Below are 25,482 nucleotides of genomic sequence, written 5' to 3'. Positions count from 1 at the left end.
TGTGTGTTGGTGGGTAGGTGGGTTCCTAGCTGGACCTGATTCACTAAGAGTTTTTCCCATAGACACAAAATGGGAGAAAAGCCTTACTGAATCTGGCCCTCTGAGTTTGTTACTTTTAAAATTTTGAAAATTGGGTTTGCAAAATGCACAGACCTATACCTGCTATTTGTGCATGTACTTTTTTCGTCTCTGCCCCAGGAACACCTCTTCTCTCTGCATGTAAAAGTATGCATGTTCAGGCACTGTGTTTGCACTTTTATGCACAGAGATGGTAGGCAATTTTACAAACGCCCATTTCTGCACATATCACCCTGTTTTGCCCTGTGGAAAGGCCTTTGAAAATAAAGGGCCTGATTTTAAAAAGCATTTACACATATAAAACTGGGTTTTACCAAACTACTTTACTGATTTTCTTAGTAATTAATTTTATTTTTGTAGACTAACAGCACTTTTTTTAAACTTTCAAATGTAGTATTGACTGGTATGTGACTAAAAATTGTGTCCATTTAATCCTTAGTGGTTATAAAAGATTATGGTATGGTTCCATTCATCAAGATTTTTCTGGATGAAGACTATTACCGAGGGGATGCACTCTCTATCTTGGAGCAGCTATCAGTAATCAATACTGAAGAGTACATGAGTACAATTGTTGGGGCCCTGTGTTCTTCCACTCAAGGAGAAGTACAATTTAAATTGGATCTACTGAAGGTGATTGAAGTTTTTCTTACTTTATTCTTTTCATTCCAGAAAGGAATGGAAGTAATAGATCAGTACCAAAAGGTTATGTGCATTAGTTGCATCGACTTTACATATATAGCTTTGTGCCCCATTTTGCAGTAGGTAAAGGTGTGTGTGCTTATTCAGCTGAAACAAATCATGGTGAAACTGAAGGATGTGGTAGGCCTGATTGACAAACTGAAGAGTAGTAAATCACCTGGACTATGATGGTATACACCACAGGGTTTTGAAAGAACGAAAAAATGAAATATCAGACCTATTTCAATTAATTTGTAACCTATCATTAAAATCATTTTATTTATTTATTTATTTATTTTTACACTTTTCTGTATACCGGTATTCGTAAAAAACTGTATATTGGTTTACATCTTAAGACATTCAAACCAAATATAAAACATAGTTTAAAATAAAACAAACTCTAAAATATATTAAATAATTTTAAAAATAATATAATCAATACAATTTAAGAAAAATCTAACTGCCCATAATGCTAATATATTAAAATAAAGATTAACAGTAACAAAATTATTTAATTGGGGAGGGGGGAGGGGAGGGGACCGACTTCAATGTGAAAAGACTTGTTCAAAAAGCCATGTCTTTAGTTTTTTGGTTTTTTTTAAAAGTATATGGATGGGATTCATCCGATGTACCTGAAGATTGGAAGATGGCCATTGTAACCCCTATATTAAAAAGGGATCCAGGGGTGATCTGGGAAACTATAGACTGGTGAGCCTGACTTCAGTGCTGGGAAAATTGTGGAAATTGTTATAAAGAATAAAATCACAAAACATTTAGATAGACATGGTTTGATGGGACACAGCCAACATGGATTTACCCAAGGGAAGTCTTGCCTCACAAATCTCCTACATTTTTTGAAAGGATGATTAAACATGTAGACAAAAGTGAACAGGTAGATGTGGTTTTATTTGAATTTTCAGAAGGCATTTGACAAATTCCCGCATGAGAGCCCCCTAGGAAAACTAAAAAGTCATGGGTAGGAAGTGATGTCCTTTTGTGGATTGCAAGATGGTTAAAAGACAGGAAATAGAGAGTAGGATTAAATAGTTTTCACAGTGGCCTCAGGGATCTGTACTTGGACTGGTGCTTTTTAATATATTTATAAATGATCTGGAAAGGGGTACAACAAGTGAGGTGATCAAATTTGTGGATGATACAAAATTATGCAGAGTAGTTAAATCTCAAGCAGATTGTGATGAATTGTAGGAGGACCTTGCGAAACTGGAAGATTGGGCTTCTAAATAGCAGATGAAACTTAACGTGGACAAGTGCAAGGTGATGCATATAGGGAAAAACTGGCCCCAAAACCCTACACCACCACCAAAACCTCACCTCAAGTTACTTGCTGGCTCTCCAATAGCAGTGTATATAGTTGACTATTATCTGTGCCACCCCAGAGGTGCTCTCTCTCTCTCGCGCGCATACAATTTGCAAAATATTTATCGCAAATTGTGTTATGGCCGTTTCGGCCATAATGCATTACTCTATCACATGGTGTGATAATGCCCCTCATTTTCATTAATCCCAACCAAACCCCTCCCCAATTCTGCCCCTTTGAATACATTTGTCAAATTTGCATTCACAATGTGTGCTGTGATAACTATCGTGTGCGTTATGGCGTTATCATGGGTGTTAACGCCATAACACACTTTGATGAATGACTCTGTAAGTTTGTACCTGAGCAATGAAGGGTGAAATGATTTTCTCAAGGTCAAAAATGCTTCAGAGGGTTCTCAGCCTGCTGTTTTAACCACTAGGCTACTCCTCCACATTATCAGGAATAAAACAATTCACACCTGTAGAAAGAGATGTGATGCTTCAGACAATGGTCTATGATATCACTGAAGGAATCACTCAGTAAGCGATGGTTGACTGTATGTATGGAAGCGGTTTTCTTTCTGATGCAAGTCTGTAGTAACCTGCAAGATTGTGGAAAGGAGATGCCCAAAAGCTGATATGGAAAAATGAATAAGCATTAAAAACATGACTGATTTTCCCATGTAACAGTATCTCTTTAAGAGCCAAAATAAAGCAATTACTTAATAAGGCAGAGGTGCACGGCACAGCTGCCATAATAACCATTGTCAGGGCTCTTAAGTTGGTCTGTGGTTATTGTCAGAGGCATAAATATTCAGTGGCTACAGAGCTGCCAAAGTTACCCAGTTATTTATATCCATATATTCACCCACACCTAACCAGTTATTAACTATTAAATATGCAGCTGAATATCCAGCTATATCTGATTTTACCTATCCTAGCATTGAATCTGATGCTCAGATGCAAATTTCCTGTTTAAACCAATCAAAGGGCAGATGCCGTACCAAAACATGTGCTAGTTTCAAAAAAATAAAGTTCAATAGAGTTCCCTCCTCAAATGTGAAAATAAATCCAACAGCTGTGCCTAATTTTGACAAATGATAACCAAGTTAAAACACAATAAGCAAGTGAATTTATTATCTTGGCCACTGGGATTCTGATTGTGTTATACACAAATTCAGATTGATTTGCTAATATATATTTAGCTGTTAACGCCAGCTCAATTTGATTATCCCTCCAGTCTTCCAGCATGACACGCTGAAAATTATGAGGAATAACCAATAATGGAATGTGAAATAAATTCTGTTAGCACTAACTAAGTTAGTGCTTTCCAGTACACATCAGTTCTATGGATGTAAGCCAAAGGAGCACTAACTCATAGACAATTAAACTCTAACTGAGTTAACACTGGAGGAAATGTGGTTATTGCCGACCTTTCTTGAAATGTGTCAGAGACATTCTGATTACTTCTTTCTTGAACTTATTAAATTGCCTCACTGACTGTGACTTGCTGCCCCTTTGATGCATTATCATGCAAAAAGTGAACGACAGTTACGGAGCTCCCCCCATGTCCCTGACAAATTGTTTCCCAGAGTGATGCATTGCTTTTCTTTTGTTTATGATATTAATGCTTCCCTTTAAATTATTTGAAATTAAACTTCGTAATTTGATTGCAAAGGCTTTGTGCACAGCTCTGATTAGGTTAATAATGTTCAGAGATCTGAAACTCTTAAAGAGATATTGCTACCTGGATAAACTTGTAGTGCGGTTAATGTTTGTTCAGTTTTCTATGAAAGTTTTTGGGCATGACCACTCCCCTGCTGGGATCAGAAAGCAAATATTTTCTGAGCAGTCTCTTTTTGTCTGATTCATGAGGCTAATGTCTGTAGCATCATATTCACTTTAGGGTAGATTTTAAAAAATTGCGTGATCGCGTACTTTTGTTCGCGCACCAGGCGCGAACAAAAGTACGCTGGATTTTATAAGATACGTGCGTAGCCGCGCGTATCTTATAAAATCCGGGGTCGGCGCGCGCAAGGGGGTGCACATTTGTGCAACCTGCGCGTGCCGAGCCCAGCGCGCGCTGCCTATTCCCTCCGAGGCCGCTCCGATTTCGGAGCGGCCTCGGAGGGAACTTTTCTTCGCCCTCCCCCCACCTTCCCCTCCCTTCCCCTACCTAACCCACCCCCCTGGCCCTATCTAAACCCCCCCCTTACCTTTATTCCACGATTTACGCCTGCGAAAAGCAGACGTAAATCTGCGCGCGCCGGCCGGCTGCCCCGCTCCGTGTTCCGGTCCTGGGGGCTGGTCCGGAGGCTGCGGCCACGCCCCCGGAACGCCCCCGGCCGAAACCACGCCCGCGTCGCCGCCCCAAAATGCCGCATCACGCCCCCGAAACGCCACATCATTCTGCCACGCCCCCGACACGCCCCCTCCCGCCCCTTTTAAAAAACCCCAGGACTTACGCGTGTCCTGGGGCTCTGCGCGTGCCGGCGGCCTATGCAAAATAGGCGCGCCGGCGCACAGGGCATTTAAAATCCGCCCCTTTCTGTGGTGGCACTATTCCATATATTTATATATTTATTTATTTATTGGTTTATATTCTGCATTTCAGACCTTCAAAGAAGATTACATTCAGGAAGTATTGGTATTTCCCTACCCCAAGAGGGCTTACTATCAGGGATTGTAACTTTCAAACAGGCACTGGCACACGTATAAGCATGTGCATCGGAACATGCCCAGAAATGCTGGAATTTTATAACATGCATGCACATTTATTTATTTAATTAAATGGCCTAGGTGCACGTATATGTGTATCTAATTTTAAGCTTTTGCGTGTCCAACACTGTAAGTGTTAGTAATGTGGCTTCCAGGAAGGCCCCGCAAGCCGCGGTACTCATTCTGTCGCCACCCAGCACGGCTCAGACACCGTCTGTGCCATCCAGTGGCATGAATGCTGCCATCTCCTCTGCAATCCCGAATGCGGCTCCACACACCACCAGCCTGCTCCTGTCCCAGATGTCCTAAGGCACGTTTGTGCGCATGTGCACAACTCCTCCTCTTACAGTGCTCAAGGCTCATCCTTCCCTCACTATTTAAGGGCTTTTCAGACCATGCTGCAGTGCCTCAGCAATGGGCCTCTTGCATCCTGGTGTATGGTATGTGTTGCTGCTTCCTAGTTCCTGATCCTGCTTCTTGCCTTGTCTCTCCAGCTCAGCCTTGCCTTGACTCTCCATCCAGCTTTATTTATTTATTTAAAAGTATTTATATCCCGCATCCTCCAAAGTTCAGGGCGGGTTACAAAAGTACATACATTATAGAACCAGCCCAGCCTTGCCTCGTCTCTCCAGCCTAGCTTTGCCTCATCTATACAGCCCAGCCTTGCCTCGTCTCTCCAGCCCAGCCTTGCCTCGTCTCTCCAGCCTAGGTTTGCCTCATCTCTCCAGCCCAGTCTTGCCTCATCTATACAGCCCAGCCTTGCCTCGTCTCTCCAGCCCAGCCTTGCCTCGTCTCTCCAGCCTAGGTTTGCCTCATCTCTCCAGCCCAGTCTTGCCTCATCTATACAGCCCAGCCTTGCCTCATCTATACAGCCCAGCCTTGCCTCGTCTCTCCAGCCCAGCCTTGCCTCGTCTCTCCAGCCCAGCCTTGCCTCGTCTCTCCAGCTTAGCTTTGCCTCATCTCTCCAGCCCAGCCTTGCCTTGACTGTCCAGCATGTCTAGCTTCATCTCATCCAGTTCTTTGCTTTCCTGCCTGCCCTGCTGTATCAGTCCTTTTCCTCATCTCCCAAGACTGCCCTCGGATTGACATCTGGATTGGACCATTGCCTGGACATTGACCATTCTCACTTGCTGTTTGCCGCTGACCCTTGCCCAGACATTGATCACTGTTGCTTGCCGCTTGCCTATGACACTAGCCTGGCTCTGGTCCTACACACAGGCTCCTTCCTTAGAAGGGCTCAACCTAAGGGAAAAGGGGTTGGTATAAGTGAAGCTCCTGTTCAGTCTCTCCTGTATAGCTCTGCCAGTTGTTGGTGAAGACCTACAGGGCCTACCCCATAGGTTGAGTCAATCTCTCCACAGCTGCAAGGGTCCATGAATCTTATAGTAAGTCGGGTTTGAGCCAAGTAAGTAAGGGAGTTTTATAACAGCCATGCGTCCTTGCCATGAACAGTTTCACCAGTTTGTCTACCAGTTTACCCAGTCTAGAGCTAGGTCCTCCAATGTTCCCTGGTTCTTTAGCCTGCATGGTTCCCAGTTACCTCAGACCCCTTAAACCACCTCCTAGTTGCCTGGAAATTGTTTATTAAGATTTACAGCTCCTCCACAGCAGAAATAAAGTTACTCGGCACTGGACCTGGATGTATGCTCAGGGACTTAAGTATTTGCATGCACATCTCTTGGCCCCAATCTGGAATACCAAAGCCCTACCCACACCACACCCACATACCACTCCTTTTTTTGTCTGATGAGAGATATTCTTGCATCGGACTTTTGCGCGCATGCGGGTGGCTTTTAAAATCGAGTGCAGCATACACATTTTGTACTTACTCACACATCTCCCGATTTTGGCGCATCCCTGTCTTTTAAGATTCACCTGTATGTTTGTAGCTGAAGCAATGGAGGATAAAGTGACTTGCCAAAGATCACAAGAAGCAACAGTGGGATTTGAACCTGAGGGTAACTTTCAAACAAATGTGTGTGGTGACATATATGTACGTATATGGCCGCAAGCAAATATACACAAGTATTTTATAAACTGCGTATGATATATGCGTGTTTTATAAACTATGCATATCTCTGCCCTGCAACATACGTATGTATGTAGGCTTATGTGCGAATGCATGCAATAAATTGAAACCATGCATTGCATATCAATGCATTGAACACTCGTACATTTCCAATCGATTTTAAAACTATATACGCGTACATTTTATGTGCAAAAGTAACATAGGACTTACGTGCATAAGTGAATCAATTTAAAACATGCGCAAATAAATAAAATTAACCAGTTTACCAATTAGTCCACCAGTTCACCCAGTCTTCTTCACGTCATTGAGATATTTCTGGTTCTTCAGCCTGAATTCCCATCAGTTCATCCAGACCTTCCATCCAGTTATTACTATACAATAAATATCTTTAATATCACTTATGCCAGATAATTAATATTTATTTATTTATTTATTTAACACTTTTCTATACTGACATTCATGAATAAATTCATATCAAATTGGTTTACATGGAACATGGGGTAAAACTTAATAAACCATTTAACAAGAGGCAAAGTTACATATAACAAGGAGGCAGAACTTGGGGGGCTAAGGTAGCCGGAAACATAGGACAGCATAACTAAATAGAGAACAAAAACAAAAACAAAATATGTATAACAATACATGGAAAAGCAGGCAAATGTACAAGCATGTCTTTAAAATAGTAACTTATGTGTTTAAGCATTGGTCTTGCCCTGAAATGCTCCTTTTTCATGTGCGTACATGTTTGTGCGAAAGTGAAAATACGCATGTATTTTCAACTTTTATGAAATACATGAGCAGAGGCTACTTACACACACATATGCTAATTTTTACACGCTAAGGGGTAGATTTTCAAAGGTACGCGCAGGCGTACATGTGAGCGCACTACCCGGCGCACACACATGGACGCCCAATTTTATAACATGCGGAGCGGCCTGTGAGGGAACTTCCCTTCCCCCTAATCTAACCTTCCCACCCCTTCCCCTAACCTTTCCCCCCCCAGCCCTATCCTAAACCCCCCCAAAATTGTATTTTACCTTCTGCGCCTGCCTCTGGGCAGGGGCAGGTTGTGCGCGCTGGCACCCTGCCGGCACGCGATCACCCGGCACAGCGGCAAATGTCTGCTGAGCCAGAGGCCTCTGGCCCCACCCCTGGACTGCCCCTCCCTGCTCCCGGACCGCCCCTTTTTTAAAGCTCCGGGACTTAGACACGTCCCGGGACTTTACACGCATCGTCGTGCCTTTATAAAATAGGGCCGGCGCGCGTAGAGCTTTTAAAATCCGGCCCTTTATGTGTAATGCTGTATTTGCGACTGATATACAGAAAACAGGAATTTGTTCTTTAAATATATAAAGGGCTGTGGCATAGAAATGAGCGGTCAAGACTTTTCCCAGTGCTTTTATTTGCAACGCAGCAATTAAAATCAGCATTTTCACAGTCACAACACATTTAAGACAGGCCATCAGTATTAAAGGGGCTGCCTTTCCCTTGCGGTTAGGACAGAATTATTACAGGAGCTGCAATCTCCTGGAGTCCCCGAGGCCTGGTCTGTTCCCCTCTGGGCCTACACCCTTGTAAGATCGACAAGGCTAGATGCATGGTCCTGTACTCTTTGAGGGATTTTAGGGACACTGTTTCACAGAGGCCAATTTTCAAAGGGTTTAGGTGCCTAACTCTTGAATTTGAGTTCCTAAATGATCACTTTCGAAAATTTACTAGAATGGAATTCCTAAATTTAGGCTCCTAGTTTCACTAATCCCTAAATTTAGGGCCCTAAAATGTGGGTGGCTACAAGGGCGGAGTTAGGGTGAAGAACCAAAGAATCTTAGCACTGATTTTCAGAACTAGGCACCTAACTTGATTTCCTAAATCAGGGCAAATGAACAGCAGACCTAAATTTTGGACCCCTAAATTTATGTGAATTTTCAGCTGAAAACTTAGGGCCCTAAGTTTGACTGATAATAGACATCAAACTTAAGCATCAAATTTAGGGAGTGATTTATCAAGCTGCAATAGGGCTATAATGTCTGTTAGAGAGCATTTATTATGCGAAATAGACAGCTTGTAGCGATATCATTCATTTTTTAGCTGCTTTGCATGCATTTGCTTGCATAAAATTGCATAATGCATGTAAAGCAGCTAATGCCTACTCAGTTTTATGTAAATAAAATAATGTGGCTGACTTAGAAATATTTTAGCCACCTTATTTTATATACACTTTTTGAGTTTTTATTGTTTTAGATCGGGATCAGCAGGATCCTTACGTGGATCCCAATGCTCCTGCACTAGAATTAAAGGGACATGCAGGCTGAAACCCCCCCCCCCCCCCACAAAGTTTTCATAAAGCCACCGTGGATCTTGCCGCCCCTGCCTACTCTAGGGGCATCTTTTGAGGTGGTCCTGCAAAAAAAAGTGAAAAAAAAGAAAAGGGATTTTAACCCTGCAGCAATGCCTGCCCCTTCCCCAAACCCCATCCCATTAAATTAAATACCCCCTCTGGCCCATGACAAGACTCCCCTTCCCTTTTGTTAACCCCCCACCCACAAGAGCTATCCCCTTTCCAGGTAGAGTCCCCCAACCCCTACCAAATGGAAGGGGCAAAGGCCAGTTGCTGTCATTGTGTAAAATGGCGTGACTGGGCCCAGAGCTAGTGATGCCGTGGACCTCCACCACCAATGAGGATTTTAAAAATAGGGGGATGTAGTGTCTGGGTGGTGCACTAGTCCAACAGGGTTATTTTTAGGCATTGGGGAGAGGGGGACCCTACTTGGGGTTCTTATTTATGGAAAGGGGGGACCAGGAGGTGAAGGACAGATCTTGGAGATGGAGGTTAACAAAAGGGAAGGGGTGGCTTGTCTTGGGCCGGAAGGGGTGTTTGATTTAATCGGGAGGGGCGGGGTATCATCACATGGTTAAAAATCACTTTTTTAACATTTCTTTGCAGGGCTGCCTGACCCTTTAATTCAATAGTGGCCCCATATACAGGGTGCGCTGCCATCATGTAATTAGGAAGCCCCAGTCTTGTTCTTCTATATCACTGATGTTTTCTGTGATAAGAGAATACGGTGAAAAGTCAGTGGTATTTTGTCAGGGGGCAGGGCAAAATATTGCAGGACTGCCCCCCCCCCCACCACAATATTTTGTCCTTTCTCCCTAAAATGTAGGCTTTAGGTACCTAAATTTAGAAGGTCAACTTTTTGTTAATATTAGCCCCTAAATTATCTGCTATTACATAGAAACATAGAAACATAGAAATGACGGCAGAAGAAGACCAAATGGCCCATCTAGTCTGCCCAGCAAGCTTCACACATATTTTCTCTCATACTTATCTGTTTCTCTTAGCTCTTGGTTCTATTTCCCTTCCACCCCCACCTTTAATGTAGAGAGCAGTGATTGATATTGATAATGTAGAGAGCAGTGATTGATATTGATATTGATAGCACATTGCTAGCACTGAAAACTATAGGCTTGATTCAGACATTGTAAATGGTCAGAATGAAATGTCATATCAAAACTTAGATCCTGAGTTACCCAAACAGATAGGCCAGTTGAAAGGTTTTTGTTTATTCCTGATACATGGTCACATAGCAAGTACGTCAGTGTTTCGACGGCACCCCATTTGATTCAGGGGCTTGAGAGCGTTTTTATGCATGAGTAGTCCGGATGAACGCCATCCTGTGTTCATCCGGACTAATCATGCATAAAAACTCTCTCAGCGTTCATCCGGACTAATCATTCATAAAACCTCTCTCAAGCCCCTGAAGCAGATGGGAATGCCGTCGAAACGCTGGCAGCATCGGGCGAAAAATAGCAAGTGGTAGTCTCACCAGCAAGTAAGTGTACTATTACGCCGCCGATCTTAACAGTGTTTAATTAAACTAATTCATGTGAGCCCTCTTGTCTCTTCCGACAGAAAGAGAGAGTGATAAAAGCTTTTATAAGTCAGCACATTTAAAGAATGGACATTAGAGTAAAATGAGAGCGCATTTTATATTTTTAAATGCAAAGAAAAATACAAAAAATATAAGAAAAGAAAAAATGGGTCTTCCCTTACCTGATTAAAATACAATTAAAATGGAATAGCACACATTCAGCACTGGTGGGTAGCGTCCACCTTCGTTAGTGGTTCAGCACCGAACAAACTTTGACCAACTTTAACAATTACATTTCCCCTAATCTCTCCGTGTGGATATATGCTGGTAAGTTGGGGATTGTTTTCAGAGGCTTGTTTTGTTATATGGTAAACAAGTCTTTACCAAAAAAATATATATATATCTTTGAACCCCCCTCCCCCCCTTCTCTTGCAGGAAAAAGTATGTACTTTTCCTCAGGAGGAAAAATGGTGATAACAGTGCTGGGGTTAGAATGGGCACCCTAGAGTACTTATGGGGATCTCATTTTGAAATCCCTGCATCATGCTTAATCCCACATACTTTGTACCTGCAAAGTATATAGGGTAAGGAATCCCCACAGCACCTGCCCACTGCCAGATTTTCTAAGGGAAACATGTGGGGAGTTTCCCTTTGAAAATTGACTTGCAGGCCTGGAAGCACCGCAAGGAGTCTGAAAATCACTCTCTCCATGATACTAATTCTTCAGCCTGATGCTTTAGAGGTTAAAACATATGATTTGTTGAACTGCAGCTTCGTTATAGTTTGATTACTCATCTTTTCCTTTTATTCACTGCAGTCTCTTCTTAGAATACTGAGGACCCCAAAAGGTCGATCTGCTTTCAGAAGCGCCAGTGGATTTAATGGACTTCTCTCTGTCCTTTCTGATATGGAGGGTGCTTTGAGTGACCCACCTTCCAACGTATGGGCTACAGTTGAAACAAATCGCATTTTGGAGCTGATTTTGTACACTTTGAAAGGCATATCAGCTGCTCTATACCTGGATCCAGTGAACAGTGACTTCTTCAGGAAGCATGAACTGTTTGAGAAAATGGCAGAAGATATGGAACTGCTTGGGTGCTTCTGTACACTTAAAAGCAGAAAGGTTGCTGTTCGTATCCCCAAGGGGAGGACCTTTATTGACTTCATTCATTTAGTTTCATGTTCCGTGGACCCTTTTCCTTCTTGCTTAAAGAGCTGCATCACATTATTCAGCTTTTTGGACTGCATGATCAAAGGTACTCTTCATCTGGACAACTCTCTGAAGGAGACAGAGAAGACTAAGGCAGAAGTTCCTGCAAGTGTATGGACTAGGAGACCGGATGGACAGGAAGTTGTTTGCACTATGGCAGAAAGCTGTGTGCAGAAACCTTCTTGGAAATGTGATACCCCAAATTACAAGTCGATTCCTGATTCAGAGAACAGGTAAGATATGATTGCTTTACAAATTAAAATCATAAATTCAAAATAATTTCTGAACATTCTTTATTAAAATGAGTAGGGAGTTATTTTGTCAAGCATAATAATAATCATGCTGTATAAAGCTTGTGAGAAGATTGAAAAGGGGCATGATCTGCTAATGACTGTATCTATATGTTGCCTTTCCTGAACATTTCCAGCATATATTCTGAGTAAATTAATTTCAATTAATGATGGAAAACTAGGGATAAGTGTGGCACCTCCAGTCCTCTTCAAGTCTAGAAACAAATCTACAAAGTTTTACTTTAATTTAGTTATCTTGTCAGAATAATCATTGACCTGTATGAATCTGACTTTGTGTTTTTATGTATTTTATTATAAACTGCTTTAATTATTTTACAATGGTGGAATATTAATAGAAATACGGTAAATAGCAAACTATTTTTCAAATCAAGATTTACTCAATCCAGAATGGGTTTATTTGAAGTTTCTCAGATTCAAACTTTTCAAAATGTTGACAGATGTGTGACTCTTCAGATAATTTAAATGTAGGTTCTAATCTGTGAATGCTTGCCTTTGAACTGGATTAGAAACAGCCAAATCAGGGGAACATGGAGATTTAAGTTGAGCCAGAAATGGAATGAATGTATGTGAACACATTTTGCCTTTTTTTTCCGGTTTTTATTCACATTGTTCAAGCATGTCTCCTACCCCCGCCTTCCAGTCCCTTTACTATAGATAAGATTAGATTTGATCTAAATCAGTTCAACCCTTCCTCTCTACTGAAGATGCCAGTTGATTGTTTTCAATCAAGTTTGGCCAAAGAGTTCAATTTTAAAGTGCTGGTGGTGTCCATGGTCTTTCTATATCTGTTTTGTCCCTCATTATCTCATTATGAAAGAATCCTTCAAGGGAGGTTACTGCTCTCAGATTATCCAAATGGCTTACCCTCTTGTCTTGAGCCTTTCAACACACCTGAAGCATGTAATTTTAGGACAATACATGCTCTTTCAAGCCTTATAAAAGTGATATTTCTGGCATTTGGATGTTAGCAGTCAGGAAATACTTGTTGTAGTAAGCAAGGAACATTTTTCACTAGAAAGTAGATTTGCATGCACATTTTTTTCCAGTTGTTCAAAGAAGTTTTAAAGTTTTACTTTGAACAACAGTTGTCCCTGTTTTGGAATATCGTAAGTCACAAATGATACATCAAAATTGCTTGCATAAATTCATTAGCAGACTGGAAATACCTTGTTCAAAATCCATAGCAAAATATACTGCTTGATGCACACATGCCTGAAAAAAAGAAAAGAAAGGAAAAAAGAGAAGAGAAGACAGGGTGCAACTATTTATTTTCTTTTTATTATATTGTAACATTCTTCCAGAAAATTGTCATTTTGAAGGAAAACATTTTTGCTTACAGAATTGTAAGGGGAAGGTGTAGGAGTTCAAAATGTAAAGATGTGACTTAGATATGTTTATATATAGGGTGATATGTTTTATGGTTGTTTTATTATTTATTATTATTATTATTATTATTATTATTATTATTATTATTATAAATTGCTGTGGGATTGGCAGTATCAGTGAAGAATAAATGTAAGATAAAATAAATAAGTTCATTTTCAATAGGGCAACAATTAATAAGAAAATAATTATAGTTTCTCACATAATTCTACTCTTTTATCCTGGTGTCCTCATCTTGTGGTCTCATCCTGTTTTCCCCATGGACAGATCAGATTAGAAATATTTATAAAATGCATACCCAGATCCCTGTGTCATGCCATAAGGTGAAGTCATCTAAGTTATCTAGATGTTAGTTGATTGGAGTTCCAGAAAATAGAACACTGTATAGCACTAACCCCGAGCTGGAGATATTGATATAGAAGTGAATTTGTCACTACACATAAAAACACTTAATAACATCTGCATCTAATTTTCATGCAGCATCTTCTCAAGCTTTACAACCTAACAATTTTAGATTTGAAAGTAAAATCTAATACTCTGCAAGCTAATATAATCACCATTAATGTCCTCAAGAATTAAAGTAAAGCGCACTTATTCCATTTCATCATTAATGCCTTAACAATAGGCATCTCAGGATGTTGACTATTATCTATGGCCTGGCAGTTTCCTCCTTTTCTATTCAGCTTCTAACTCAGTCAGAACTGGGCTAATTAAGCTACAGCACCATGTACCTTTGCTTGCAATTATCAAAGGGCCTTTCCTCTTTTTTATAACCTTCTACCTAGCCCACCATTCATTGCAGTGACAGCCCTTAGCCAGGGGCCACAGGTTGTAGCTCCTTGTAGAACCCAGTAAGTTCATTTGTAGGTGTCACTGTTTCCTTTTCCGTCCGATACTGTGAATACTGTCTCTGCAGCATCCCCAGCCCCTGTTAGCCCAGGGAACAGAAGTACAACCACAGGAATGCAACCCAGGACTTCTGTATGGAAGCACAGAGCATTACTGTGTAGCAACCTTGACTTGTATTAATTTTTAAGTGGGATAAAGCAAAATGCGTACTTATGTGTTTATTTATTAATCGCTTACAGATGCCAAAGCGATTTATAATTAACATACACAATTAAAACAAACAAAATCAAATTTCACAAATCGTAATCTCAGAACAGAAAAAGCAGATGACTGAGGGGCCTTAACTTTCAAACTGGTGCGCGGGTTCTCCTTTGCGTGTGTGCGTCGGCCCGTCCCCAGCAACACAACTATTTTATAACTTTCTTGCGCATATGCATGCATGTTATAATATAGCCTGGCCGTGAGCATGTGCACCAAATTTTTAATGGGCATGCAAATCCCACTTCTACAGCAAAAGATAGGGAATTTTAAAAGGGGGGCACACCCACGCCATTCCCAGTTTACCAGTTTGTCCACTAGTTCACTCAGTTAACAGCTGGGTCCTCCATCCCCCCATGGTTTGATAGCCTACACTCCCCCTAGTTACCCCAAGCCTTTAAACCCCTCAGAAATGGCTAGATCATTTTATTTTATGACTTGCATGTCATCCATAGCAGAAATAAAGTTATGTGGAAGGGGACCTCAGCATGCGCCAGGGCGCATAAGTATTTACAAGCACATCTCTTGGCCAGGCCCCAAAAAGCTCACACCTCACCCAGACCACACTCGTCAAATAAGTCACTCCTGTCCGTGCCCTTCTCCACTACTGCTAATTCCAGACTGCGTGTTTTTCACCTGGCTGCGCCACGTGCTTGGAATAGTCTTCCTGAACTGGTGCGACATGTTCCCTCTCTTGCCTTGTTTAAATCCCATCTAAAGACCCACCTTTTTTAAACCTCTTTTAAATCTTATTCCTAATTGTCTGCTTTTAGCCTTGACTAACTTTCTTTTCTTTAACCAAGTCTCTTGTCCTGTATGTTTGTCTTATTATATTGTAAGCTCTATAGAGCAGGGACTGTCTTTTTGTATGTTTGTACAGCACTATGTATGTCATGTAGTGCTATAGAAATGTTTAGTAGTAGTAGTAGATTATGCGCCACAGCATTTACGCATGTATCTGGGCACTTTTTTAAATATGGTTGGCACGCACAAGCCCAACTTATTCATGCATCCCCTGAATGATGCACATGTTGGGCTTTTAAAATTCACCCTTAAGTATTTACTCAAAGGCTTACTTGAATAAAGTTTTTAGGATTGATTTGAAAGCCTTTGAATCCTCTGTAAAACATAATGCCTATGGAAGGGAGTTCCAAATATTGGGAACTGCTACTGAGAAAACAGACTCTCTAGTTTGTTAGCCATACTTAACTCACTGAAGGACAGTCTAGGAGGCCTCTCTGTAATCGTCTGAGTGACCCTGTCGGATTACAAATTCTCAATAGAGCATTTGCCCAAAGAAATGAATCCATGGGCCATCATTGCATTTTAATGATGATCCAAAGGTACACCATCAGCCAGTGTAGATCTTATGTTCTTATGTTGTTAATTAGAACCAAAGTAATATGCTCTTATCTGCTTTTACCAGAAATCAGATGCGCAGCTGCGTTCTGCAGAATCTGCATTGCCCTCAGCTTGTTTCCAGTTACTCCAACATAGATTACACTGCATCTTTTGTGTCTCTTTCTCCATTTTCATCCTCAGAGGTCTCTGACGTCCTTCTTCCCATATCCCATCTAAGATGGCATGTGGGCAACACAGGGCACTCTCATTGGCCTAAGCAATGTTTCCTTTGAGGTGCATGCTTAGAAATATTTATTGGCCAGCAGGGATCACTCAAATAGCTGCAGCCATCTTCCCTACCTCCCCAGGCCTGAGTGTTCCATCTTTGCGGCATGCTCAGTCTGGACTGGCCTCAGTGGATGGAGATCAAAATTCAGGACCCCTGGACTGACCCATAGGACCAGATCACATTTATGCATTTTAAATTAAGAGGAAGAAATAGAAGTCAACAAAAATGTTGTAGGTGATACCCTTTCATTGGACTAACTAAAATAGAAGTCAACATTCAGAGAGTGGGTGAGTGGCAAATTTATCTGGGATATGTTATATGCATAATTTTTCTCAGATATTCAATGAGGCTTACCCGTAAAAATCTGCCACTTAGGGGGCGCGCTGACATCACCAGCAGGAATGGCTGCCTGAAGCGAGAGCTCCCCACGGCATCGCTTATAATTAGCCCGAATCCTACTTTCACTGCTCGCAGAATCGCTGCAAAAACAGGCAATTTGCTCACTAAAGTACCGCGATGGCCTCCAAAAGGAAAAATACGGACTTAGCTCAATTCTCCTATACTAAAAACTTCACGAGAGCCCCGAGGCACCGACGATGGAGCAGGCCGCGATCGAGGCCCCGGACCCGGATTTTGATCATGCGGCACCCACATCACTCTCCGACCTGACTACCCACGCGGAACTACGGGAATGGTTCATTGATTTAAGAAAGGACCTCAAAAAGCATAAACAGGAGCTCCTGCAATCCATCACAGAGGTACGAGAGGAGTTAGCTGCGGTAGGTCATCACGTGGATGACTTAGATATCAGAGTTGAACACCATGACGTGGTGCTTAACAAAATGGCCGACAACACGACACAAAATCAGGCAAACATGAAATCATTATTTGAAAAAGTGGAGGATCTTGAAAATAGATCCCGGCGTAATAACATCCGCATAAGGGGGATCCCAGAAATACCGGCGTATGAAGACTGCATGGCAGTGGTCACCAAAATATTCAATTTTCTACTAGTGGATCCCGAGAGGGTGGACACGGATACCGGATCAAACCCAGCAGCATTCCACATTGAAAGAGCGCACAGGGTGCAGGGGCCGTACACATCGGAGAGGCCTCAAGACATCCTGACATGTCTACAAACCTTTCAAGAAAAATCTCTTATCTGTACTGCATCCAGGAAAAAGAGAGAGTGGTTATGGGACGACAATAAGATCTTTATTTACAATGATCTTCAAGCAACCACGCTGCGAAAGCGTTATGAGTTGTGGCCTGCAACGACAGTATTAATTGAAAATAACATACGATATAGGTGGAACTTTCCATTCAGCATGACGTTCATGGCTAATGGAATCACACATCGTGTTAAAGATGTGGTGGATGCCAGAGACGCTTTCTGCAAAGCAAACTTGCCACTACCAGAAACCACCACAAGCCTTCCGATGAAAACAAGCAGGGCTCTGGACACACCGCGTTGGCAACGAGCGGGTAATAATCATCGTCTGGATCGCCAGAAGGGAACATCCCGATCTAATCAACTTCCACCTGATCGCTAAAGATGGGACATTCAGCAATTCTAGTACTGATTATCATTAATTTGCGCTGCGTTTATGAGTTTATGGGACTCAACTTTTGGATTCGGGACTGAGAACTTTTCATGGTATGCATATTGAAATGCCGTGGGTAGAGTAGCTCTCCCGTTGGAGACTAAGGACCCCTAAGATGGGAGGTATCCGTGAGGGGGATACACTTGAGAGGGGGGGAGGGGGTAGTACTATTCATGAGCACATTACCAGGGCTCAGACGAGACCTGTGAGTTTTTACTGCGGGATCTGTTGTTTCTCCGGGAATAGGGAGAGGTATTTACTTTGGACTTATTGGGAAGAGATATGGCTTTAAAAATTTGGTCCCTTAATGTGAAGGGCCTTAACTCTCATGGAAAAAGGCAGTCACTCAACAGAGACTTAATGAGTCAACACGTAGATATTGCACTCATACAAGAAACTCAGTTCAGAAGTTTCCCAACCGCATTCTTGGCGGCCAGCACAAAACATTCTAAGTATGCTGGGGTTGGTATTTTCATAGCTTAACGGGTGACATTTGCACTCAAATCTCATTTTGCAGACCCTATATGGGTCGCTACCAGTTCGTAAAAATTCAAATTGGCAAAAAAACTGTTACCATAGTTAATCTATATGCCCCAAACTCGGGTCATAACCTTTTTCTACAATCAGTAAATGAAGAATTAACTAATTTTGCAGAAGGGGATATCATATGGGGAGGGGATCATAATATCGTGAGGAACCCCAGGCTGGACACCTCCAACTACCGCAAAGCAGGGGGATGGAAAGCGACTTCCGAGTTAACTTATCTCATGAACAGGTGGAGTGTGGTGGATATCTGGAGGCAGCGTCATCCCACTGATAGGACATACACTTTTTACTCTAACCCCCATGACACCTACTCGAGGATCGATTTTCTTCAACTCGATAAAAGTTTACAAAATTTAGTTCAAGACGTTGGTATCAGTACTATTACGTGGTCTGACCACTCGCCGGTCTGGGCTACGATAAATATCTCTGATCAGGATTCAGGTACCCACTATTGGCGCCTTAGGGAAGATCTCCTAAAAAACATAGATAACCTTCGCCTCATCCAAGCCACTTTACAAGAATACTTTACACTGAATACTGGGTCCGTATCAGCAGCCAGTTCAATATGGGAGTGTTCTAAGTTGGTGATATGGGGCTGTCTCATTGCACTCTCAGCGGCACTGAGAAAGCAAAGGGACAAAAGGCGCAATGAATTGCTCCAAATCATTAATTCTCTAATAGGGATGTGAATCGTGTCCTCGATCGTCTTAACGATCGATTTCGGCTGGGAGGGGGAGGGAATCGTATTGTTGCCGTACGGAAAATGGCGCCGGCAGGAGATCGACTGCAGGAGGTCGTTCAGCGAGGCGCCGGAACCCTCGCTGAACGACCTCCTGCAGTCGATCTCCTGCCGGCGCCATTTTCCGTACGAAAACGATTCGCGGCGGGAAATCGCTCCCTGACCCCCGCTGGACCTCCAGGAACTTTTGGCCAGCTTGTGGGGGGCCTCCTGACCCCCACGAGACTTGCCAAAAGTCCAGCGGGGGTCCGGAAGGACCTCCTGCCGTCCAATCTTTTTCGTCTATGGCCGCCGCCATTTTTCGGCGCCATTTTGGAAAATGGCGCCGGCTGAAGACGACAAGATTCAGGAGCAGGAGCCCGTTCCGGACCGCTGCCGTTCCAGACCGCCGCTGGACCCGCAGGTTATTTAAGTTATTGGGGGGGGGGTTCGGGAGGGTGGGGGATTTAATTTAAAGGGTCGGGGGTGGGTTTTAGGGGGTTTTAGTGTGCCGGCTCACGATTCTAACGATTTATAACGATAAATCGTTAGAATCTGTATTGTATTGTGTTCCATAACGGTTTAAGACGATATTAAAATTATCGGACGATAATTTTAATCGTCCTAAAACGATTCACATCCCTATTCTCTAACGCATCAACATTCTAGGTCTATGCTGGGCTCTACATTACAAGCATTAAGGGCAGCCCGATCAGAACTAAATGTATTAGATGCAACGCAAATTGCATATGCCTTAGATAGCACTAAACAACAATACTTTGAGGGCAATAATAAAGTGGGCTGGATCTTAGCCAGAAAACTGAAGCAATGAATGATGATGAACAATATTGCTAAAATCAAGGATAAGCAGGGAACAATACAAACTTCTAGTCAGGATATTAGGCATTGTTTCACACAATTTTACTCCACGCTTTATAGTAAGGATACAACGATTACTCAGGAGGTTATAGAGCATTATCTTATGCCAATATCATTGCCCGCTTTAACTAACCTCCAACAATTCTTAGACGCACCAATATCTGCGGTAGAAGTCCAGACCGCAATAAAAGACCTAAAAGCCAATAAATCCCCTGGGCTTGACAGGTTTACGGGGGGGGGTGTATTATAAACAATGTCAAGCACAGCTGGTGGAACCACTTGTGGAGTTTTTTAATAGCTTAAAGGAGGAACCTCATTTACCTATTCACTCTAATGTTGTGGGAATAACTGTTCTTGCAATGAACAAATACAATGAACAATCTCTCTTATTGCTTATTTGTGTCTATATTCACTTTACATTTAGGTAAATTACTAATATCCAATAGTTAAACAGAGAAATAAGAGAGATTGCCATTGTATTTAGGAGGCCCCTTTTGAGATCGTGATTAGAATAGAGCTTTTTAGAGATAGGCGCGGCACTGAGCCCCGCCTGTGCACATCAATTCGTATCGTCAAAAAGCATTATACATAAAAAAACTTTTTAGACCTCAAGGTTAGTAATCACGATCCTAACATAGTCTCTCCAACACTAGCTTGATACAAAACAAATTAAACATAATAATTGACTATGGTCATACCGAATGAGTTTGGAAATGCACGGACGCAGCGGGCATAAGTTTCCTACCAGGTCCGCAGATCAATGAACAATACAACGGAGCATATTAACTGATGGTTAGGACAGCAAACAATTCATTTGCAAGTAAATACACAAAAATGTTACTGGATATACAATACTACAGAAGAAGAGACTGTTTATTAAATAGAGAAGTAACTCTGTAGAGATCGCTGTCCGAACAGATAATTTACAGTCAGGCGCAGCTCCATGCCCCGCCCGGAAACGCCTCCAGCGTCAATCAATGACATCAAGTAAACAGCAGGACCATTCAGCGGACGTGGTAGGGGCCAGTTCTCTACCAGGTCCGCCTGATACGCACAAAGTAAATGATACAAATCAGACATAGTCCTCCATCAGGTCCGCCGGTCCCGAAAGTTAAATAATCACAATTACACCACAAATTGGGAGTAGAAACATCATAATACACCACGCAAGAATTATAAATGTTTAATATAAGACACATTAGATTGTTTGGATTGCAAATATAAGCAAATAGAGGGTAGACAATTAATCTTGATTATATACACCTGAGACAGCCTCAATCTGACTGAGATTAGGAGGTGTACTCCCTAGGCAGGTATAAAAAGAGTCAGAGTAGATTAGACGCCCAGACAAGCACAGAAGGCGTCGCACGTTTGACATCTGAAGTTATGAAAAGTAAGTTTTTAAAAGAAAAGGTGGGCATAGATTTAAGAGTAAATATGTTTTGAAGTGATGTTCTTTACAGCTTAATGTAAAAGTTAATATTTTTATATGTTGAAGGTAACATGATTGCTGTGAACCCTATATAGAACACAGTAAATTCTCCCGCAGTCCCTGAAGCAGGCACACAGTGCCGAAACATGGTCCGTGTCAAAGGACATGCAGCTCCGTACCCATGAACACCAATAAAGGCGGCGACCTTGATAAGTATAAAATCAAAATTGGAGTGGGTCGGAAAAGCAGCAGGGGAGAAGGGATTTTAAGTAAAAAAGTAAAATTTAAAAAACAGAAATACTTTTGAAAATAATAAAAGAATAATAGACGGAGGAAAAGAAAAGGATAGCTGCAAATCGGTTACCCTAGAGAAAAACCTCCGTACAAAATAACCACCAGACAAGGATTCCCTTGTACGTTATAGTTGGTGAACTGATGCAATTAATAGCAGTGGCTATTCCCTAAGTAAAATTGATTAATAGCCATTAATGGACTTCTCTTCCAAGAACTTATCCAAACCTTTTTTGAACCCAGCTACACTAACTGCACTAACCACATCCTCTGGCAACAAATTCCAGAGCTTTATTGTGCGTTGAGTGAAAAAGAATTTTCTCCGATTAGTCTTAAATGTGCTACTTGCTAACTTCATGGAATGCCCCCTAGTCCTTCTATTATTCGAAAGTGAAAATAACCGAGTCACATCTACTCGTTCAAGACCTCTCATGATCTTAAAGACCTCTATCATATCCCCCCTCAGCCGTCTCTTCTCCAAGCTGAACAGCCCTAATCTCTTTCCTCATGTATAATTTCCTTATGTATAATTTCCTTATGTATAATTGCAAGGGGAATGTGATGATTCTTCAATATTCTGTTTCTTTTACATATTCTGTAATCTAGAAATGCAAGTCTTATTACCTTTCAAGAGAATTAGAATATGCTGCTAATATGTCCTAAATATTCCTTTACTTGTAATAATTCATGAAAATGATAAATAAAGAATAAAAAAAAACAAATAAAAAAACATTGATCTCAAGCTTTTTGCTAAAGTTTTAGCAAATAGATTAAATACCATCCTCCCGCAATTGGTCCATAAGGATCAGGTTGGCTTCATTCCGCAGCGAAAGGCAGCAGACAATGTGAGAAAAGTAACTGACATTCTTTGGTGGGCTAAAAGTGAGGAAGTACCATTGGTTATACTAGCTGTGGACGTCGAAAAGGCCTTTGACCTTGTTCATTGGGATTTTTTATTCGCCACTCTAGCAAAGATGCAATTTGGGTCTAGTTTTATGGGTTGGATAAGGTGTCTCTACCATAATCTACCATTTACACCAGGCGTCGTGTGTGGGAAGCCAGATAACATCAAGGAGCACCCTGCAGTGCTTCTCACCCCACAGTCATGGGAGGGGAAGTGAAGGAAACAGCTTGATCTTCACCTGGAACTGGAGAGAAGCAGCGATGTAAGTGCTGTGATCATTAGACCCGCCCCCCATGACGTCACTAACATCGGACAATTAAGACAGCCTCAACACCAGGCGTCACGAGTGGGAAGCCAGATAACATCAAGGGGCACCCTGCAGCGCTTCTCACCCCACAGTCATGGGAGGGGAAGTGAAGGAAACAGCTTGATCTTCACCTGGAACTGGAAAGAAGCAGCGATGTAAGTGCTGCGATCATTAGACCCGCCCCCCCATGACGTCGCTAACATCGGACAGTTAAGACAGCCTCAGCACCAGGCGTCGCGCGCCGAAGGGGCGCGACAAAGGGGGTCTCCCCTTTGTGCACCCCTTCGTGCAAACCTTTGTGTATATGTAAAAATTTATTTTTATGTTTCCTTTGTTAACTAAGCTGTTTCATTGTATTCGACGAAGGAATTTTTTCCTGCTTTTTCTGTTTCACTGTAAACCGGCATGATTTGCATTTAATGCAAGAATGTCGGTATATAAAAGTTATAAATAAATAAATAAATAATCCGGTAGCCAGAATTAAAGTTAATGGAGGTTATGGGGACTCTTTCCCGGTGCAAAGAGGGATGCGACCGGGATGTCCTTTATCCCCCCCTCCTATTTGCTCTTTTTCTCGAACCCTTTACCGCTAGAATTCGTACATCAGATCAAATAGAGGGTATCAACATCGGCACTTCAAGCCTTAAACTGTCCTTATTTGCAGACGATATTCTCCTGACCCTCACAAACCCCCTTCATTCTCTACAAGGGGTCACGGAAGAAATTAGAGCTTTTAGTAGCATCTCAGGTTTTAAAATTAACCTTGATAAAACTGAGTTGTTGAACGTATCCGCGGATCTGTCAATAATTCAGGCTGTTCACCCCCACTATCCATTTAAAATAGCACGCAAATCCCTCAAATACCTTGGTGTACATATCGGACCAGATGTTTGGCAGTTATTCCACCTTAATTATACTCCTCTGTAGCAGCGGTGAAACGCGACCTGCAAAAATGGGATCGGGAGAACTTCTCCTGGCTTGGCCGAGTGGCTATAGTGAAAATGAATGTTTTACCCCGTTTTTTATATTTATTTAATACATTGCCCATATATATTAGCAATGCCATATTGTGGTCCTGGCAAAAAATATTCTTTGACTTTATCTGGCAGAGACGGCCACCTGGGGTCGCCAGAAGGGTCCTTTATCAGCCTAAGAATATGGGAGGATTGGGGGTGCTTAATTTGGAGCGTTACTATGCAGCCGCTCAATTAACTGCTGTTACCGATATCCACCGGACTCTGTATGTAAAGCAATGGGTGCAATTTGAGGAATATCTATTGGGAGGGGTTCCTCTGACAGTGATCTTCTGGCAACCGCGGGATACCTGGCCTTCACTGGGGAAACAGACACTGACCTTAGAAACCACTTTAAAAATTTGGGCCAAATGGAAAGTGCAGCTAGTGGGCGCTAGAACTTATTATCATTCCACAGCCCTGTATCATAATACTCATTTTCCAGCGGGTCAGAGTAATAGATTTTTCCGCAATTGGCATCAGAAAGGTATCTGCCGGGTGGAACACTTACTTAAAGGGGGCTCTCTTATGTCCTGGCTGGATGTACAGCTTATGTATCAGTTACCTCATCAGGACTTTTTAGCCGGTTGCCAGGTCATCCACTTTTTGAGGACTCCCTCCATCTCTGCTTCCATAGCGTTGGGTAAAACACTTATAGAACATCTCTGTGAGGATGCTGATAGAAAGAAAGGGATGATTTCTAAACTGTATGACTTGTTACTAGGCAATGAAAATCAACCCTTTAATCATGTATTGAAATGGGAACGAGTTTTGGGCACGGTTATCAGTCCCGATGATTGGACACTAATTTATACTGCTGCCTGTAGCTATTCTGTGTTGGCTACCCTGCAGGAGAACTGTTACAAGCTTATAAACAGGTGGTATCTCACGCCACACACTCTACATCTCAGATACGCTCATGTGAGTGATACCTGTTGGAGAGCATGCGGTTAATCAGGAACATTTCTACATACGTGGTGGCTATGTGCTAAAATTCAACCGCTTTGGAAGCAGGTGGCACAGTGGACAGAACAAACTTTAGGATTACACAGCTTGATGGACCCAGGCTTTATGCTGCTTCACCACCCCCACATTCCTCTGGAGAAACCACACAATGCTTTTTGTCAACAAGTCTTTATTGCTACAAGGATTGTTATTGCCAGCTTTTGAAAACAAGTTACCACACCTTCTCTAGCGATGGAACAACAGAAGGTACATTATCTCTGTAAAATGGCTGCCATAACTGCGGAAGTCCATGACTCTTCCTCAAAGTTTCGAGAGACTTGGACACCATACTTGCAATGGGAAGCAGGCCAATCTGGAATGCAGTCTCTTTCCACAAGAAAGTAAAACTTTTGCAACCACTGGATTGGTTCCTCTTTCATCAACAACTTATTAGACACTATTGACATTCAACAGGTCCTCTTATAGTGGATGTGCATTTTACCGCAACAC

The 25,482-nt window shown here is 42.1% G+C and overlaps 1 protein-coding gene across 2 annotated transcripts in view; it reads left to right on the top strand.

Moving 5' to 3' along the window:
- Positions 1 to 25,482, top strand: part of WDFY4 (WDFY family member 4) — a 746,928-nt gene that overhangs the window by 98,803 nt on the left and 622,643 nt on the right. For both annotated transcript variants that reach the window (XM_029609624.1, XM_029609625.1), the window contains 2 exons: positions 518 to 708; positions 11,510 to 12,135. In XM_029609624.1, the coding sequence (XP_029465484.1) occupies positions 518 to 708; positions 11,510 to 12,135 (817 nt within the window). The remainder of the gene's footprint in view (positions 1 to 517; positions 709 to 11,509; positions 12,136 to 25,482) is intronic.

The sequence above is a fragment of the Rhinatrema bivittatum genome, chromosome 7, assembly GCF_901001135.1.
Source record: "Rhinatrema bivittatum chromosome 7, aRhiBiv1.1, whole genome shotgun sequence".
NCBI classification, from domain to species: domain Eukaryota; kingdom Metazoa; phylum Chordata; class Amphibia; order Gymnophiona; family Rhinatrematidae; genus Rhinatrema; species Rhinatrema bivittatum.
The sequence above is the reverse complement of the archived record's forward strand: the minus strand, read 5'-3'. Positions and strand labels throughout refer to the sequence as shown.